General features: G+C 33.5%; 2 protein-coding genes across 4 annotated transcripts; one reads left to right on the forward strand and one right to left on the reverse strand.

Annotated features, from left to right (window-relative positions):
• Positions 1-1643: 1643 nt before the first annotated feature.
• On the reverse strand, positions 1644-8025 carry arpc4l (actin related protein 2/3 complex, subunit 4, like). The gene is given in 6 exon segments (NM_001003762.1): positions 1644-2224; positions 3371-3541; positions 4942-5037; positions 5119-5230; positions 5747-5865; positions 7997-8025. Coding segments are annotated over 6 exon segments (507 nt in total). The 5' UTR covers positions 8000-8025; the 3' UTR covers positions 1644-2218.
• Positions 8026-8686: 661 nt separating this feature from the next.
• Positions 8687-20687, forward strand: tada3l (transcriptional adaptor 3 (NGG1 homolog, yeast)-like). 3 transcript variants are annotated; one of them, NM_199926.1, is given in 9 exon segments: positions 8687-8725; positions 9198-9431; positions 13792-14042; positions 14426-14531; positions 14648-14780; positions 15280-15383; positions 15484-15584; positions 16341-16532; positions 19664-20687. In NM_199926.1, coding segments are annotated over 8 exon segments (1290 nt in total). In that variant the 5' UTR covers positions 8687-8725; positions 9198-9221; the 3' UTR covers positions 19857-20687.
• The last annotated feature ends 25 nt before the right edge of the window (positions 20688-20712 follow it).

Here is a 20712-nt window from a genome sequence, read left to right on the forward strand (position 1 = left end):
AAACATTTTACTGACCCCAAACTTTTGACAGGTAGTGTAAAGGGATATTTATATGTATTTATTTTTTCCATATATTTATGTATAACATTTTATTGTTGAAAGCAAAGAACTTCTGGACAGGGAATATTGTTTTCTACTGTGCACATGACAACATATAATAGAGCGAGACGATGTGAGAAAAATACATCTTAATAAAAGTGTTTTTAATGAAGTAACTTTTTGTAAAGTAACTTTATGGAATTAATTTATGTTAACTTTAAAATGGATTTTTACTTTAACAAATTTGAGAGCAGTTTTAAAAAGGGCCAGTGAAGAAGCAGATCTCTAGTGTGTACTTATGATCCAGATCAAGTCTTGTACACAATTTTAAAATGATTTCCACCTTAACAGAAAGCAGATGTAAAGTAACATCAAAGTAGTACCAGTAACAAAATACTTGTACTTATCAGTTTTACTACTGTTCTAAGTTCTTTTAAAATACAGTGTATGTATTTGTGTATTTTTGTCACCACACTGTTGTTTAATAATTAGACCAGTGGTTCCCAAAGTGGGGGCATCACGAAAACATCTTTTAAGAGTTCCTACTTAGATATGCTTAGCGTTTATAGCATGCTGTCCCAGGAGAGAACCCTGAGCTCGGAGATACTTGAGCCCAAGGCTCCCGCCAGGTCAATAAACATAAGACGATCCGAGATCAGGTAGGTCTCGAGAGCTCCCCCTTAAAAAAGTGAGGAAAAGGAGGAGTTGGGGTGGAAGGGAAAATTCTTCCAAAACGAAGATAGAGCAGTAGGGAAAAAACTATCAATTTACAGCAAGCTTGGATCACTCTGATTGGATTATTACTGATTACAGATGAGAAGACAATAATGCTCAAAAATATCACGAGCTCCTCTCGAAATTAGTTTGTGAAACTTCACATTTTTCCATTGGATTGCAACCCCTGGGTTTTTTTTTTTTTGTACATTAGATTAACAACAGCAGTAGCATCAGTTGCAGCAGACTGATTTTACAGCACCAGTCTAAACCTGGACACCTTTATAGAACTCGCATACAGTGCTCAGCATAAATGAGTACACCCAATACACACTTTAGCAAGGTCAGACTGCTTTGTTTAGCCATGCAGAATGGCATTTACATGTATCCTGCAAATTTAAAACAACTCTTAATATTTTACATCTCACATTATGAATGATTGTGCTGTTATTACGTTCTCTCTTGTGCAATTAACATGATAACAAACCATTATCACAGTCAGATTACCGGAAATTGACTGGCCTATATTGATATCCAGTGTTAAACATCTATTCAAGTCATAATGACGAATCACAAAATGATTGCTCTATTGATTACTAAGCATTTGAGCATCGATACGCCCTTCTACAGTCTGTCTAGCTTTACGATTCTCATCAACTTTTATGCGCAGACTGCATGAGTTACACAATTGACCTGGCAATGTGATAAGTTGGCTCAATACATGTTTCAGATGGCCTGTATCAGAAAAAAAAATACTGATAAATATAAAGACTGTGCAAGGATTAATTCATATCACAGGATGGAAAGCACAATCACAGAAAAAAATCAAATGAGCAAAATAAAAAATAAAAAGTGCATGGAACATGGAAATAAATCTCAAGAGATACCGAAAGCACAATATATTTTTATTGAATTTATTGTTAATATGTTTTATGCAGCTTTTTTTCTATAGTTATCATCATATTGGAGTGAGCAGTGCCAAAATATAAACACATTTTCTTCTTTTTCTCTCATGATCTCTTTTACATTGACTTGATTATTTTTCCCTGTTATAACAAAATTAAGCACATGAGTACATGTATATAAAAGACAACAGAAAACAAATACAGTCCAATAACAAGATTCCTGTGCCCATCAATATTAATTACAGGTAATACTATTAAGGACCTGCCTTGACTGTGTTTTCTTTTTTCCCCCTAACAACAGAAAATGAGAGTAATAAATTCTTGACTAAATGTATAATATCCATGGGCACAAGGAGCACCTTGAACAGGAGGCAAAGGGGACTGTGTATAGTGCTGCAGGACTGGCCGCTTGTTCCTGTAGATCTTCTTGCTTGATTGCCAAATAATAAACTCTTTCCCCTTTGCTCTGTGGAGACTTTAAAAAACTCTGAATGTTTTTGTCCACAAGAACCGAAGCAACACCAATCTCTGATGGGTATTAGGAATGTAGACAAGGGTCCTCAGAACTGAAACAGAACAATACATAAGGTGTCCATTTAACATTTTTTTAATTAATATAAAGAACATGTATGAGTGACATACATACATCATATATATATATATATATATGTATATATATATATATATATATATATATATATATATATATATATATATATATATTTACTGACGTCGATCATCATATATCCGTTATATGTCGGTCGCTTACTATGGCGAGGGAGAAGACCATGAATAATTAAAATGCTCCAACTACTTAAAAAGCAGATAACTGTGCACAGTTCACTGCTTGTGAGTTTGCTAGAAAGTCTTTCACAGGCACATCTGAACCCAGCTAGCAAGAAATGAAATATGTAAACTCTCTCTTAATCTCTGTGGCCACTTTGACCTGCTGGATTGTGCCACTTGTGTTAGTGACACATTCCAGTAATGTCAGTGATCTTGTGACATGTGCAAATGACACCTATTATCTGAATATATGTTATGTATTTACAACATGCATTTTATTATAATAAAAAATATATAATATAAATTATATAATAAAAATAAATTATTGAATTAACAAACATAGAGAGGTCCATATTGTAGGAACTGCCAAGATGAAATAATATACAGCACAACAGATCAGCATGTCACAATAAATTTTATATCCACTGACATGTACTGTCAAATGACTAAATATTACATATAGTAGCAATAAATACCGGAAGTATAGCTACAAATACATTAAAAAATGCTTTTAAATTAAAACATCATGGAGTAGTCCAGCATATAAACTAACTTGCGATGTAATAACTCGTGTTAGAAGTCCTGTAATGATTAAATATGGTTTTGCGCGTGTTGATTAGTGTCATTAAGCTTCGCTGGGTGTCGATATCATTGCAGTGACATGCAGCGCGACACTGAGTGACACAGATCACTACACATGCCACTACCGAGTGACACATGACAGTGAAAATCGGAGGTGCCACCGGAAGTGTCACTACACTCAGTGGCATGTGCCAGTGGCATCTGTACGTCAGATGTCCTGTCACATGTTAAAACGTCCTCTCTCTAACCTAATAAGGTTTAAATATGTTGTTAATAAATGATTATATTTTAAAAAATGCCTAACACAAGTCTTTTTCCCCCCTCATGCAATACATTAGACTTACATTCTTGAGGAATTCCTCTGCAACAATTCGGGCGCGAGCGTTGACCGACAGCTTCATCTCACTGATCTCCTTATCGATCTCCTCCATGAAATGGATAACAAAGTCCACCAGCTTGTGTTTATACATCTGCTCTGTGTGGAAGTTAGTAATGAGGAAGCTGATGTCATACCCCTAAAGGCACAAAAAGGAGAAATGAGACTTGTTTTATACATCACAGTTCAAGCGCTTCACACACTCAATTTCATTTAGGCGGGTAGCACAAGAAATAAAACTAACAACTTTTTTTATGTGTTTTAGCTGTTGAATTACATGGCAACAGTGTTCTGTGTTCCTCAAAAACATTAATATTTGAAAAAGAGTTTTAAAAAGCATCTTTTTCAAAGCTATGATATTACCATTTTGATGTAAACTACAAGGATATGAAATTGACATCAATGAAACTGACAGCAAATGTGTCTTTCATGTTCTTTAAAACGTCACTCAAACTATTACACTTGCTACTTGTTCAAACTATGTATTTACATTTAATTGAAACAAAACAATTCTTTTTGTTTTAAATACTTAATAGTCGCATGTTTAATCCACTTAAATATGTAAAAACAATTAAGTCAACTTAATCAATTTGTGTTGAGTCAACATGAAGGAATTAAGTGGACTCCAGCTTTTTTTTTTTTTTTTACAGTGCAGACTACTGTGTTCAAGAAAAACGATCTCTGTCCACATTACACACCATAAAACACATGCTACATAGAGAAGAGTCTGGCTACAGAGTTGCTCTTGCATCTTCAGGCTTGCCCTCTTGGGCTTGCACGCTCAGGCACCAATGCTTCCTATGCAAGTGACGTGATTTACAATCGACACCTGTACCTATCACGTCACTTGAAATCAACACAAATAAAACAAAAGTAGGTTTCCAGTTTGTTTATGTTGCCAGTGACGATATCATAAAATAATTTTAAGTACTTAACTTGTACATCATGACAGAAGTCATGTCTTGGTCTTAGTCCTTAGTAACCATTTCCTCTTAAAACATTTAAGGGACCAAATCAGCTCTCTTGAACAAATGACACTCAAAATGCAAGCATTCTCACCCAAAAAAATGTGTTTTAGATAAAAGACTCACAGGACTGGAAATAAATAATTTAATAAAACTATTCAAATAAACTGATATATACGTCTTGATAAGTTTTGCACATCTGCGCAGGAATGCATCTATATGAGATCACAGTTACAGCGGAGCGTGTGCGCACAGTCAGAAGCAAAACCGCATGCTCCTGTTTAGTTCGCGCTTTTACGTGCAACACATTTTTACAACTAGAAAGGGGGCGGTAATAATCGTTTACCTCGATTAATGGTTTTTAATAATCGTTAGAGGCCTAAATCGAAACCGGATTTTTGATTAATTGCACAGCCCTAACTTACAGGTTAATTTTTAAACCATTTAATGGTCTCAACTATATAAACAGTCAAACTATATGAAGCATTTCCCCATAGTCACAATGACATGCAGTTTTGAGTGTCTTAATGACATATTTCTCCATTTCATGCTTGTTCTTCACAACTGAGCTCACCTCGACAGGTTTCCTCCTCAAGATGAAGAAGTTCTCCGCTCGCATCATCATAAATCTCATAAATTTATGGCACAGGATCTTCTCGATCTCGTCAGCCTACAAAAACCATAAATATCTTTAGAAAATTGTGTGGCGATGCCAAGCTCGCCATCTGTCTTTGAAAGTTCATCACCTTACCTGCTTGACAGCAATGCTAACTCTGACTGAGTTTATAGAGCCCTCGATCAGGACCTTCTCCTTGTCATTTCGGCTTATGACCACTGGCTGCAACAGGAGCTCTTTGCTGCTTCTGTATCGAGCAACATGCACATATATGGTTAAACCAAAAAACAAATAATAATATTAATAATAAGAAGAATTCAGACACCAGGTATTTTTTGATATACTGATTTAATTTATTAGTGGATCCAGAACACTATAGTTCAGTTAGGTAAGTGGTGACAGCAAAAGTGTATTTAATATTGTATTGTTGTAATATTATTGTATTTTTCATTCGGTGGACTTCTATCCAACAGGAAGTGAAGAAGGTGCTGCAGTGAATCAGGGAAAATGCTGAATTTCAGCTTTATATAAGAAAAATATTGATAGTTGGGTAAATATTGTCATTTAATCAGTTGTGTAAATTATTTTTGGTAGATAACAATCCACTACATACTGTACTTTTCGATCAAAGATCGGGCACAGTTCAGTTGAGCCCTTGTTGTCATTTTGTATTATCATTCTCTAAACTATAGTAAATAAACAGTGATAATGTGAGAAAGTATTTGTGGTCTTATATAGTAGAGTATATTAATGATTTCCTTACCTAACCTCAACCTCAGGCTTGTTGTGTCGCTCAACCACCTGAGAGGAGAAGTTCTCCAGACACAGGGCTGCTTGAAGAGTGGCGCGCACAGCATTCAGGTAGGGTCGCAATGTTGCCGTCTGTATATTTAAAACAAGAATATTTAATATTTATCTTTTATTACAGATCCTTGTCAATTTTAAAGCAATAGTTCACTAACTAACAGAAAAACTTATTATGTTGTTTTTTATTGTAATATATATACACAGTGCTCAGTATAATTGAGTACTCCTATTTTAAAAAAGAAAATTGTATCCATTTCTCAGTGAATATAGGCTATGTATTGTGGTGCATTTAAACAAAACAGATTTATTAAACCAATATATTTATTAGAATAATATTTAAGTCACTAAGCATCTTTAAAAATTCAAAGATAATACAATTAAACAAAATATTGCAAAAAAAAATTACAAACTACAAAATTTCAACATAATTTTTCAAGTTTTTGCTTCTCTTGATTTTTTATCTCTTTTTTTTTTTAAATTTGCATGTAATATTTTTCTATAACATAAATTAGGGTGCTCTATTTTTTTTTTTTTTTTTAGACCTTTATCATTTGTTAGATAAGCTCCAGATTTGGCTTCAGTACTGACTAATGTATATGCACAAATATAATATTGTATAGCTTCCTATTATATATATATATATATATATATATATATATATATATATATATATATATATATATATATATATATAATTTATATCTGCCATTATTTAATCAACTTAATGTTACCCTAGGTGCATATGCCTTTCTTTTACCAGACCAACATGATTGCAGTAACAATAAGTAATATACTAGCCCTTCCTAATTTTGAGCACTATATGATAACTATGACACTCTTAACCATATAATGACAAGCAATAATGAGCATCTACCACCTTAGTAATTGCTAAATCAATGTCTTTCAACCATTGAAACATCTAGAAAATGGCTTATAAACATTCATAATATATCACTTAACATGTTGATGATGTCTTAATTAGTTAATGAATATGTTTCCATAAATTTGTCATGAAAAAAAGTCATGGAAGTCGTGGTTTAATTTGTTACATTTCAACAACAAATGGACTGGAATCCTGATTTTATAGTTTTAGATGATAATGTATAAACTGCTTTAACTGCTATAAAGCCAACATAAACATTTTATTTCACAATGATGACAAATTTAAAACTGAAACTGAATATTGAGTAGGGGGTGGGGTAACGGAGGGGTGTGGCTAAGCACATTCCACCCAAGCTGTCAAACTGACATCATCAGAAAAGCACCAACATTCCACAGCAGAAGCAACTTGTTAGATTTTAATTAATGATGACCAAAACCAAAATTTATAGTTGACATCATTACTAAGAGAGATTTACATCCTTAAAGGAATAGTTCACCCCGAAATGAAAAATATGTAATCATTTACTCATTCTTCACTTGTTCCAAACCTGTTTGACCTATATTCCTAAAATGCAAAATAAGATATTTTGAAATATATTGGAAATGTAACCACTGACTTCCTTAATATTTCTTTAAAATATAATCTGTAGTGTTTAACATAATAACGTAAATCATAAAGGTTTATAACCACTTCAGAGGGAATAATTAGTGAGTACATTTCTGAGGTGAACTATCGTTTTATGTTTTGCTCAAAAAAACAAATTTACTGTTCAATAAAAAGACTTCAGTGTATATGAAAACGTAGGAAACATGACTTCATCACAGAGGTACAGGTATACTTAATCATACAGAGCTATAATAATTTACATGACATGGTTGTATACAGTTGTCTCCATATTATTATTATTCATGAACGTATACTCGTAGTAAATACACAAAAACGTGACTGTCAGTGAGTGGAAGAGCAGTTGTGTGCTTGTCATTACAATGAGCTTCTGATAGTAATTCAGGTTGTCAATAACTATTCTTATAAATACATTTCAACAATCATATCAAATACCACATCAAACAAAACATTTATGTAGCATAAATAGTATTTAATCGAATCCATTTATTATTTTGATTCTGTTAAAGAGGATGCAAAATCCCTGACGTTAGCTAGCTAGCATAAATCAGGACAGAACACTCGATCAAATAAGCCAGAAATCAAAGCTGTTTCTCTATGCAAAATGCTTTACCGAAAAGCTTTTTCATGGGTTATTTAATTGGTTGGGCTATAATCAAAAACAATATTTGCAACTTTCGAGAATCGAAAATCTCTTACCATTTTATATGAGGTCTGTGGAGGAAGACGGAAGTCCGCACGCCACGCCTGGAGATGAGGAATCACGCCTCCATTGCGTCCTCACACTCCCGTAATTTATCTATTGAAAGAGCAATTCAGCTTAATTCTCACAAGCGCGTGGTTTAAATTTACACGAGTGGATGTCAAATTACAAAACATATGTTAATGCAAACTAAAGTTGTCACTATTATAATGTAAGAAAATAATACAGCTACTAAAACAACATAACAGTAATGTTGAAAAATCTTTTTGTTTAATTACGGTAAAGCCCAGCAGCAGTTTTTCCTAGATTCGTTTTTTCTTCCTTATATGGCAAATTACTCGACAGGTCAAATAAATTGTACGTTTATCAAACAGGGTGTAATCTATAAATATTAATGTTCCGAAATAAACATTAGCTCTTTTGTGGCTTTGAACAGTTGATTATTTTTTTGAAAATAAATACAATTTATTTCCATTCAGACGCGCTTTGGTATCGAATGTACCATTCAATGAACTGCGGTGTTGCGTTGTGAATGTCAACTGACAGGAAGCGGTATTTGTCGAATGTCGAATAATAATTTAACTATACAATATTTTAAGAAAACGTGCAACGGCCAAATTGAAGCTCTTATGATATACATTCATGTTTTTAAAATGTAATCAACGAGCTGTATCCCCCCTACTGGCATAATGGTCTAGTCAGTAATGGTTGCCCCTTCATCGGAGGTAAACAATGCTATTTTATGAATCAATTAATGCAGTATAGGAGTTGAGTTTATCGTCCTATTTCGTATTTAATCATATAGTTTAATTGTCAGCACAAGTCTTTTCATTGAAAGCTATACGCAAATATGCTGGTAAATGCTATAACCGGCTGCCTGTGCTTTGAACAGCATGGAGCTAAATTAGCTTGTAGCCGTTAGCCTACATTGGCTGCTCGTTATATCATTTATCATCTTATATGGCAATCACTATTACATAATAGAGTGAAAAATTCAATACATGTAGGATTAGATTTGTTACACACCAAACAGTATAAATAACAACACATCTCTGTTTTGTTTTTCTGTAGCTGTCCACTAGTAACGTTACCACTAGATCAAAACCATTTACAATTTGTGCTGCTCATTAATAACACTAAAAAGACAATTAGAATATACTTTTTTTAACCCTCACTTTGTTTATTATTTCATTACAGATATAGATTTCTGTAAATGCAGAGATGAGTGAACTGAAGGATTGCCCCCCATTAAAGTACTATGACTTCAAACCTGTGGACCATGTGAAAGTGTGTCCACGCTACACTGCAGTGCTCAGCCGCTCAGAGGATGATGGCATTGGCATTGAAGAGCTCGACACGCTTCAGCTGGAGCTGGAAACACTCTTGTCCTCTGCGAGCCGACGTCTCCGAGCACTGGAGGAACAGAGACAGGTGAAAACTGCTGTTTTTACACTTGTCTTTTTCACATCTTGTGCGTACACTAGTTTGGAATCAGTGGGACTTTTCAATGATTTTGACAGAAGTCTCTACTTCTCATCAAAGCTGCATTTATTTATTTATTTTTTTAAAAATAAAATGGAAGAAGAAATACAATTTGTGAGAATGTTTTATTGTAAAACAGGTGTTTTGTAATGTAGAATGTAGTGATTTTTTTCCTGTGATTGAATTAGGGCTGCACAATATATAAATTGGGTGTGTGTATAATCAGAATCAGTATCTTCCGTCCAATTCATATCCGTTTTCAAACAAAAAAGGATACTGAAGAAAAGAAAAGAAAAGAAAAAGACTTTTTTTTTTCATTTGCGAAAAAATGACATTTTGACTTGATTTTTATTTTTTTAATTTACGGTAGAAAAATGGATTAACGACTTCAAAATTCTTTATACACATGTAGGTGGTGCTGAAACGCCCTTTTTCCTCTGATTGGTCAACCAAATCTGAGCTCGTAACGTCGCCCTCAAAATAAGAGCACTCTGTGGATCAGCAGCCAGACTTTTAATTATTGTTATTTAATCATATATATAAACTAAGTTTACATATTCTGTCATTTGATCTGTTAGCAGGCCAACATTCTTTGCGTATGCCTAAATTAAAAAAAAAACATAAATTAGCAGTATTTTTAGACATTTGTCGTTAAAATAAGGCCATAGTTCGCTGACAAACGTCCTGCAGCAGCGCAACTGATGCTGAGCAAAGATAGCCATTTCCAAACAGCACCTAGTTTGCATGATTATTTCCTAACAAGGCCTATATAATAATAATGATGATAATATTAATAATGTTAATAATAATAATATTAATAATAATAATAATAATAATAATAATAATAATAATAATAATATATGCCTTTAGTTCTCCTACCAAACGTCTTGCTGCTGTGCACCTGATGCTGAGCAAAGACAGCCATTTACGAGCAGCACCTGGTTTGCATGATTGTTTCCGTGCTACTGAAGGCCTAAATAACAACAACAATAATAATAATATTTAATATTGTTCACTTACTGTTTTTATTGTTTAGTTTTTTAATAATCATTTATTATTATTATAAAAAAATATATATATATATATATATATATATATATATATATATATATATATATATATATATATATATATATATATATATTTATATATATATATTATTATTATTTTTTTTTCTAGACCTAGCCCATGGCAGGCTACGCTGAATATTTAAAATAAGTGGATTTAAATAAAATACAATAGGATCGGTGGCTGTGCACGAGCAACATCTACAGGTAGCCAACTCATTTAAAATCCGATTTCGGTTTTGATTTTGGCTTCAAACGATTATGAAAAAGCATAAATCTAGATAAATGATTATTGCATCATATACCACCATCTTTCCAGCTGTACACATGTGTTGCTCTTAAAAGCGCGAAAGACCACCTGCTTATGTGTGTGTGCGGCACACACAGTTTGTTTCATATTTCTATTCTATTGTATTTATTTCTTTTTCCTTTACAGGGTGGAAAATAACTGTATATATGTAGTTCAAGTCAGAATTATTAGCCCTCCTATTAGCATCCCTTTTCCTACCCAATTTCTGTTTAATGGAAAGAAGTTGTTTTTACTTATTTCTGAACGTAATAGTTTTGTTATCTCATTTCTATTAACTGATTTCTTTTATCTTTGCTATGACAACAGTACATAATATTTTTCTAGATATTTTTCAAAATACAAGCATTCAGATTAAAGTGTGATTCAAAGGCTTAGATGGGGTAATTAGGCAAGTCATTGTATAACAGTAGTTTCTTCTGCAGAGAATCAAAAAATAGCTTGCTTAAGGGAGCTAATAATATTGACCTTAAAATGGGTTTCAAAATATTTAAACCTGCATTTATTCTAGCTAAAATAAAACAAATGAGCCTAGAGGAAAAAAATATTTTAGAAAACACTGTTAAAATTCCTTGCTCTGTTAAACATCATTTGTGAAATTTTGACTTCAACTGATAATCGTTTTGAATAATCGTGATTACAATTATGAACTAAATAATCGTGACTAAGATCAGCCCTACACACTCATACACTACGGACAATTTAGCCTACCCAATTCACCTGTACTGCATGTCTTTGGACTGGGGGGGATAACCGGAGCATCTGGAAGAAACCCACACGAACGCAGGGAGAACATGCAAACTCCACACAGAAACGCTAACTGAGCTGAGGCTGGAACCAGCGACCTTCTTGCTGTGAGGCGACTGCACTACCTATTGCTCTACTGCATCGCTTAGTTTATATATATATATATATATATATATATATATATATATATATATATATATATATATATATATATATATATATATATATATATATATATATATATATATATAGTTAAATAATAATAATTAAAAGCCTGGGTGCTGGTTCAGAGAGGGCTCTTATTTTGAGGGCTACATCACGAGCTCAGATATAGATGACCTATAAAGTAAACGAAAAACAAAAAAAATGTCTGTTTTCTTTATTTTCCTTTTTTTAATTTGAAAACAGATGTGGATTGGATAGAAGATACCCTGAATATTGGTATCATCTGTTCATTTGATTATTATTTTTTTTTTGTAAAACGAAACACCAGAAAAACAGTCAATATTTAGTTTTTCTGTTTATTCTGTAAGCACAAAAAAAGCTCATCTATTAACCCGTTTTTGACTCAAAACAAAGTATTAAAACAAACACAAAACAAAAACGAAATAACGAGTCAAAAACTGCGTTTATTACTTGATTCGTTTGATCAAAAAACAAACACCAAAAAAACTGAGATTTCAACCGGTGGGCATGCACAAGACTGGTCAATAGGTTTAAGGCTGTAGAATTTAAATCAAACTTTGTTTATAAATTTATACATAACACAGGTACATATACATCTATGAATTACTCGTATACACCTTTACTACTGGATGTATAAAACAATATATAAAACTTGCGTATATACATAACCTTTGATACATGCATACTCGCGCACATACAAAACTCGCTAAATGCAAACACACCTACACTAACTGCGGATACATATAAACTAGATGTATGCATATGCGCCCAAAAACTTTTGTATATGAATATAAACTTGATGCATGCATAAACATCCAAATAACACTTGTGCAAACATGCAAAATAAAATTCACTAACATATTTACAATTAGTTGTGAACATGCAAGTGATCTGATATGTGCATGTGTATAGACTTCTCAACAGTCATTTGAGTTTAAATGGACGGGATCATTATTTATCATATAAATAGTAATTATTTAGCTTATAAAATAGAAATAATCCGATAAATAGAGGAATTATATCTGTTGAATAATGAAAATAGATTATTGCTGTGTCCGCAATAGTCTTACATCACAAGATATGCAATGTTGAGTCGGGATTATAGGTGACCAGAAACCAAAATCAACCCAAGTAATGACTTTGCAAAGAGATCTATTTAAGTCATCTGGTGAAATTATATAAAAAAATGTTAATAATGTTAAAATGTTTCCATTGTCGTGCAGCCCTACATTCAATGTTAAATATTTAGCAGCGTGACTCCAGTCTTTAGTCTCACATGATCCATTGGAAATTATTCTATTGTGATGATCAAGAAACATTTCTGATTGTTATCAATGTTAAATACAGTTTTAGGTGCTTCATATTTTGTTATATTAACTTTCAAAAGTAAACTAGTTTGCAAGGACTCATATCCAAAGGACAGTTAAACATTGTAACTTGTAAATGCTGACTATATAAACATTTACACAAAGATATGAAGCAGAAATACATATTTTCAACATCGATTATCCAGTTGTCAATCATAAATCACTGATCACCAATAATGACTGCTCATAATAGAGCAGCAAATCAGAAAATTAAAATAGTTTCTTTTTTAGGATCATTTGACACAATGAAGACTAAAACAGTGATGCTAAAAATCATTTTGCATTACAAGAATATTTTACAATATAAACTATATGAGAATATACATTTCTGTAATAAAGGAAACTATATTTTACATTTTTACTTTTGTATTGTATTTATGTTAAATTAATATCGCCCTGTACTGTAAAAAAAAGTTTACTAAACTAAAAAATTTGGAGGCAACAAACTTCGGGACTTTTTAAGTTCACTCAACTTTCAAACCATATACTGCACTTTAAAATGGTTGCCCTAAAATGTTGAGTCAACTTTTTTTTCTTTACAGTGTTGTGAGCAGAAAATACCCCCCTCAGTTAATGATCCCTAACTTTTGACCTGTTGTGTTTGTCTAATGTTATTTTTTCTCTCTCTGGAACAGATTCTTACAGATTGGCAGGACAAGAAAGGGGACAAAAGGTTTTTGAAATTAGAGAAAGATCCGGATCTTGCAGCCTCTTCTCGACATTCCAAGCCCAAGAAACAGAAGCTTGATGTAAAAGGAAGTCATGGTCCGGGACCTGGACCTGGCAGACCAAAGTCTAAAAACATTCAGACCAAAGTGCAGGACTTTGAATTTGAAGTGGACCCCCAAGATATACCCCGTAATCCCAAAAATGATGCTCCCAACAGGTCTGTTGAAATTATTTGCTTAGTCTGTGATACATACTTTATATATATATTTGGAAAATTAAAAACATATTTCACCACATTGTTCAATCCTACCTTTTTATAGCAATTACTGTATATAAAATTATCTTTTTCAAAATACTCTTTTCCAAATATTTGCTGTTAATGGAAGAAAAAATCTTTTAACACATTTGTTGAACATAATAGTTTTCCAAACTTGATTTTTGTATTTGTTATGATGCCATTACATAATTTTTTGCAAGATACTAGCATTTATATATATACAAAATTATGTAATGTCATCATAACTAAGAGATAGAAATAATAAGCCAAAATACAATACTCTGTTTGAATGGTTATTGTATGGTTATATATGTATTAAACAGGTTCTGGGCCTCGGTGGAGCCTTACTGTGCTGACATCACAAATGAAGAGATCCGCGTTCTAGAAGAGCTGCTCAAAGCCCCTGATGATGAAGCCGAGTACTACAAGGTAAACATCTTTAAGCCTTCCTTGACATCAATAGCTTTGGATATTCACAGAATTGGCAGTTAATTAGATTTTGCATTGGTTGTTTAATATTAAACACAACCTTGTTATCTTTGCAGATCCCAACTCTTGGAAAACATTATTCTCAACGCTGGGCTCAAGAAGACCTGTTAGAAGAGCAAAGAGAAGGGGCACGAGCCAACGATAAGAAGAAAAGCATGATGGGTCCACTTTCTGAACTTGATGCTAAAGGTATGGAAGATAACTGATTCCCGTAAAAGAATTGTTGTCTTTAAAGGGATATGTAATACAAAAATTATACGTTTTTATTTACTCACCCTCTACTTGATTTGGTTTCTTTTCTTGATGTTCACTCACTTCCATACATTTGTAGCAAAACAAAACAACTTTTTTGCTGCTTGATGTTCAAAATCATAATGGTTTAATACATTTGATTGCTGGTTGATGAGTGGGAAAGGAATAAAATGGCACAGAAAAAGACTAACCATAACAATAGGCAAAGCATGTGAAACCATTTATATTTTTTATTTTTATAAACAGAAATTCCAATTTAAATGACAAACACAAAACTCTATGATATTCCATAACCTGGACAAAAAAAAAAAAAAAAAAAAATTCCTTGAATTTTATTGTCAGGAATAAACTTTTAAATTTCAATGGTATTACATGACCCATAGAGTAACCCTGTTTAAATCTGTTTCTTTTTCTTGTATTATACTGCCGTGTCTAGATGTAGATGCCCTCCTGAAGAAATCTGAGTCTCAGCATGAGTCTCCAGAGGACGGATGCCCCTTCGGTCCGCTCACTCAGCGACTTCTACAAGCTCTTGTTGAGGTCTGCGACTCCTCATTTGCAAATTATATAGTGCAATACTTTCAGCTTTTTGACTGCTTGGTTTATATCAGTGTTTCAGTCATATTCTTTTGTGATGTAGGAGAACATCATATCTCCTATGGAGGATTCCCCCATTCCAGACATTCCAGGGAAGGATGATGGAGCTGGTACGTCACCTCGTAGCCAGGGGAAAGCCTTCAGGTAAAAACAAGTCTTGTCACTTGATTTTCATAATTTTTGTTTTAGAATTTAGTCAACATAAAGTTGACTTTCATAAGATTTATATTAGCTTGTCTATTTTGTTTATTTGAAAAAGTTACTGCTGTTACTGTAAGGCTGCATTAATTAATGGAAAATACAGTACGATTTTTATTATCTTCTTAATATTACACAATCTTTACTTAATACTAAACTATTGTTATGGTAAAATGTGATCCTTGAATAGCATCAGTGCTACAGGATATTTTTGGTTGTTATGTCTTGCGCTGAGTGTCTTGCCACAAGCTTTCAACACCTCCAGAAACCGTCTCTCTAAAAATTTCATTATATTTTTAACAATTTTTTGAAAAGAAGAACACATCTCATGCAAACACAAATGCAGTAGAATATAGGATACATCATAAATATATATATTTATGGCTATATAGAGCCAATTAAGACTGATCAGTCAATTAGTTGTTCAGGTAAGCTTCCAATTAATTGATTTAAATAGTAAATATAGTTATTAAAGAAGTAATAAATAAAATCAGGTGTCATTTTTATTTTTACTTTAACATCTTAGTATTTAGTAGCACTAATGGTGGCTACTAGTCAACGGCTACACAAAGTAAACATATATAACATAGCAAATATTTAGCTGACTTTGCAATATAGAAAGTCTCATTAGTTTAGATCAATTAGTAATCTTTTATTTCTCCGTCTTCGAATTCTGCTGAATTGAGCATTTTGTGTGTTCAGTGTACCTCACACACGCTCTCTGGAGGCTCGTATAAGAGAAGAGCTGGTGTCTCAGGGGCTGCTGGACTCTGATGAGAGGCAAGGGGTCGGAGGAGAGTCTGAAGATGAGGTGCTGGCCGAACTGCAGAAAAGACAAGCTGAACTTAAAGCACTGACCGCACACAACCGCTCACGCAAACTGGAGCTGCTCAAGTGAGTCTTGCTGAAACACATCAGATCAACATCAAGACTGTTATTGGCATGAGATATCTGGTAATCCGGCTCATGGTTTAAGTAAACTTTAAAATCTGCATGAAATGCAAATTAATTGCACTGAGAAATAAAGTAGCCGTATTTCCATGCGAAGATGCAAATTAAATGCATGCAGAAAACTGGAATATCACATAAAAGACATGCGAATAAAGCAGCGTTTCCATCCAACGAGTCAAAGACAACAAAATTGTCACATCCTGATTAAGTTTCGCCAAATATCAACAGTAAAAATTGAATTTGTTTTTGTTTTACAGTGTGCTCAGCCAGCTGGTTTGTTCATTTACACACGTTTTCATCATCACATAATCTCTTATAACAAAATCGCATGACTTTTAATGCGCACAATAGAATTTATTTGGTAGCGTTTCCATCGCAGTTTATGCTAATTTTTTCCTGAATAAAATGTCCTACTCAGTTATTCGCATGTCTTATGCTCATTTTAAAATATTTTGAGCCTAAAAATAGGTGGTTAGAAACATAGCTACAGTGGGTATAAAAAGAATAATCCCCCTTCTAAATAATTAGATTTTGTTGCATTGTAGCCTGAAATTAAGACAGACACAGTTTTTTTTTATCTAGGTGAAATTATTCAGTGCAATGTGTAACATCTATGTAAAAGATATAACACCAACATGTCAGAAAACAATTAACAAGCATAAAAACAAAATCACTCAGTTGTGAAAAGGATCACCTCCTCCTAAAAATTTCTGGTAAACTCAATCAGGTGTAGCTAATCACCTTCTTAACGACACACAATGCCATTTCACTTTCATTGGTGGTCAATTTGATTAGCTCAGCATGAAAATAGCTTTATTGTAGCATTTTAACCCTAGGTAGTGCAACTGAAGCAAACCATCAATTATGGGTGGCAAGACATTGTCAAAAGATTCCTGGGATAAAGTTGTGGCCAGGCTTAAGTCAGGGGATGGATACAAAAAAAATTCAAATGCTTTATCAATGCCTAGAAGCACAGTGAAGTCCATTTTTTTTTTAAAAGTGGCTGGTATTTGGTACAACACAGACCCTTCCTGGATCAGGATGTCGCTCCAAATTGAATGAAAGAGCCAGGAGGAAAATGGTTAGAAAGGCAACCAAGAGGCCTACAACAACTCTGAACAGTTGCAGGAATTTATGTCAAAGAGTGGTCATTGTGTGCATGTGACAACAATATAAACAATTCTCCACAAATGTGGCTTGTATGGAAGGGTTGCACGAAAAAAGCCTCTTCTCAAGAAAAGCAACATACAGACACGACTGAGCTTTGCCAAAACGCAACTAGAAGATTCTGTGGCCATGTGGGAAAAAAAATATGGTCAGATGACACTTAATTTGAACTATTTGGCCTCAACACCAAACGATATGTCTGGCGGAACTCCAATACAGCTCATCATCTAAATAACACCGTCCCTATCGTAAAACATGGAGGTGGAAATATCTTGTTTTGGGGCTGTTTCTCTGCAGCAGGAACTGGAGCACTTGTCAGGATAGAAGGAAAAATGGATGGGGCAAAATACCGACAAATTCTTGAGGAAAATCTGCTGCCCTCTGCCAGAAAGTTATCATTTGGAAGAAGGTTTACCTTCCAACATGACAACAACCCAAAGCACACAGAAAAACTGACCACACACACAGTGGTTAAAGGAGAAAAAGGTGAATGTCCTGGCATGGCCAAGTCAGAGTCCAAACTTAAACCCCATTGAAAATCTTTGGAAGGACTTGAAGACTGCAGTCCACAACAGACACCATCACATTTTAACTGAACTTGAACAGTTCTGCAAAGAGGAGTGGGCTAATATTTCAAAGTCAAAGTTAGCAGAAACGTATTCCAACAGATTAAAGGCTGTAATTAAAGCACAAGGTTATTCAACCAAATACTGAATCAAGGGGTGATTCTTTTTCCAACCCATTGATTTAGTTTTTTATATGTTGATTTTTTTTCAGACATGTTGGTGTTATATCTTTTGGTTGGGTGTTATAAGTTGCACTAAGTAAACACAGGTAGATTAAACAAAAACTCTGTCTGTCTTCATTTCAGGCTACAATGCAACAAAATGTAATTATTTTGAAGGGGGGTGATTCTTTTCTATACCCACTGTACTGTTTGTTTTGTAATCTTTAACCAAATCATTTGCTTCCACTTTGAAATGACAGTCCTTCTGTAATGTCGATTTGACGCCTTGAGCGAAATATGCTTAGCCACACCCCTCTAACTGTTAGTTTACTACCAGTGAAAGACGAGAGGAGCACAAAAATAAAACCCCTTTCAACTCTGTTCCTCTTCAGTTAATTAAAAAAAGAGCCCAAATCTTACAAACTGTGATTTTAATAGTAGTAGAAGAAGGAATTAGTAAAATAAGTATTATAAACATGTGCTGTCGCATTTATATACTTATTTAGCATGCAAAATCTTACAAACTGTGATTTTACTAAATAAATACATGTAGGGCTGCTGCTGGGTTCAGAGTAAAGATGCATTTACACATCTTAGATTGTTAGAATTGAGTAAATGAAAAAAAGCTTCACTCTGAAACTTGCAATGCAAATTTTCATTCTTTTTTTTTTTTAAATAAACTTGATGGAAAACCTTTTAAAAAAGCAAAAAGCATTAAGACAACACATTTCGATTATTTTGCAGTCAGTACTATAGCCCCTTATAATATATAAAGCCGTTAAATATATACACTGTTATAATAAAATATGAAATGTGGTCTATTCGTTCATTTCATTCATTTAAAAAGATTTGTTTTATTTTTTTAACATTAGAAAAAAACTGAATTTTACTTATTTTTAATTACTTTATACATTTATTTACACATGAATGACTTAACCCAAGGTTTCTTTGTAGTAGTAGAAAGAATTAGTAAAAATAATAATTCTTTTGTAAAAATGCCAAGTCTTTCATTCTAAGGCGTACTCTGTAATCTTTTTTTATTTAGTCAATATGGACATGAGCTGCTGCATTTACATCCTTAATATAATTTGAACAATGTCAGTAGAGTGCTGCACAGCCCACACTTGTATGAGATTGTGGTCTCTCTAGTAACTCTTTCACTGTTGACTTGTTCATGCAGGTTGGCCCGGGAAGAGATGCGCAAGCAGGAGCTTCGTCAGCGGGTGCGAGTGGCGGATAATGAGGTTATGGAGGCCTTCCGTCGCATCATGGCAGCCAGACAAAAGAAACGCACTCCAACAAAAAAAGAGAAAGATCAGGCGTGGAAAGCTCTGAAGGAGAGAGAAAGTATCCTCAAACTTTTGGACGGATGAATACGAGTGGCAGCTATAATATGATTCATTATGCATTTTCTCTCCTGTGTTTGTTGGACACATCATACATAAAACTTCAGACAACTTGAAGAACATGTAAATGAACAGTTAATATATTGTTCTTATGTTTTGACTACTCACTATCTAATATAATACCTGACATGACTAGCTGAATAAAGGTGTTTGACACTACAAGTTTCAAGTGACACTTGACATTACTGATGCCAGAAGTATGGCAACTTGAGTTTACTTGTTTTTCTTTTCCTTTATTTCATTATGTTTTTGCCTTTCTGTACAGTTCCCACATGCAGCTGATTTCATACAATACAATTTGTTCACCTTCATACTGTTTTAAACTGGCACAATTTACTTTTTGTTTGTGGAACAAAAAATAAATGAGGAAAAATGGTAACCAGAATAAGAATGTCATAAACACTGAGGTATTTTAGAATAAAATAGTATATATGTTGTGTTACACAGAAGAGGGAAATACATATTGTAGGTTTGGAATGACGTGAGGATGATGAAATCGTGACAGGATTATTTTTGGGTGACAACATGAGTGGCAACACCACAACATATTTTTGACATTTTTGTTACAACCTGGCATAGACCAAGAAGATAACGTGTTATTTCGAGTTTTTTATATGTTTAAGAAAGAAATAATGCTTTTTATAAATGTAAGAGTTTGTAAAGTAATGCATATTTACCCGTTTATTCCAGGCTTTGTTAAATTCAGTCATATCATTTTGACATTTTGTAAACTTTTCAACCATTTTATTGCTGTTGCATGTTTGTGTTTTTGAAAATAAAACGAAGCTTTGATAAATTGCTAAGGTTCATGTCACATTGTATG

The sequence above is a fragment of the Danio rerio genome, chromosome 11, assembly GCF_049306965.1.
Source record: "Danio rerio strain Tuebingen ecotype United States chromosome 11, GRCz12tu, whole genome shotgun sequence".
NCBI lineage: Eukaryota > Metazoa > Chordata > Actinopteri > Cypriniformes > Danionidae > Danio > Danio rerio.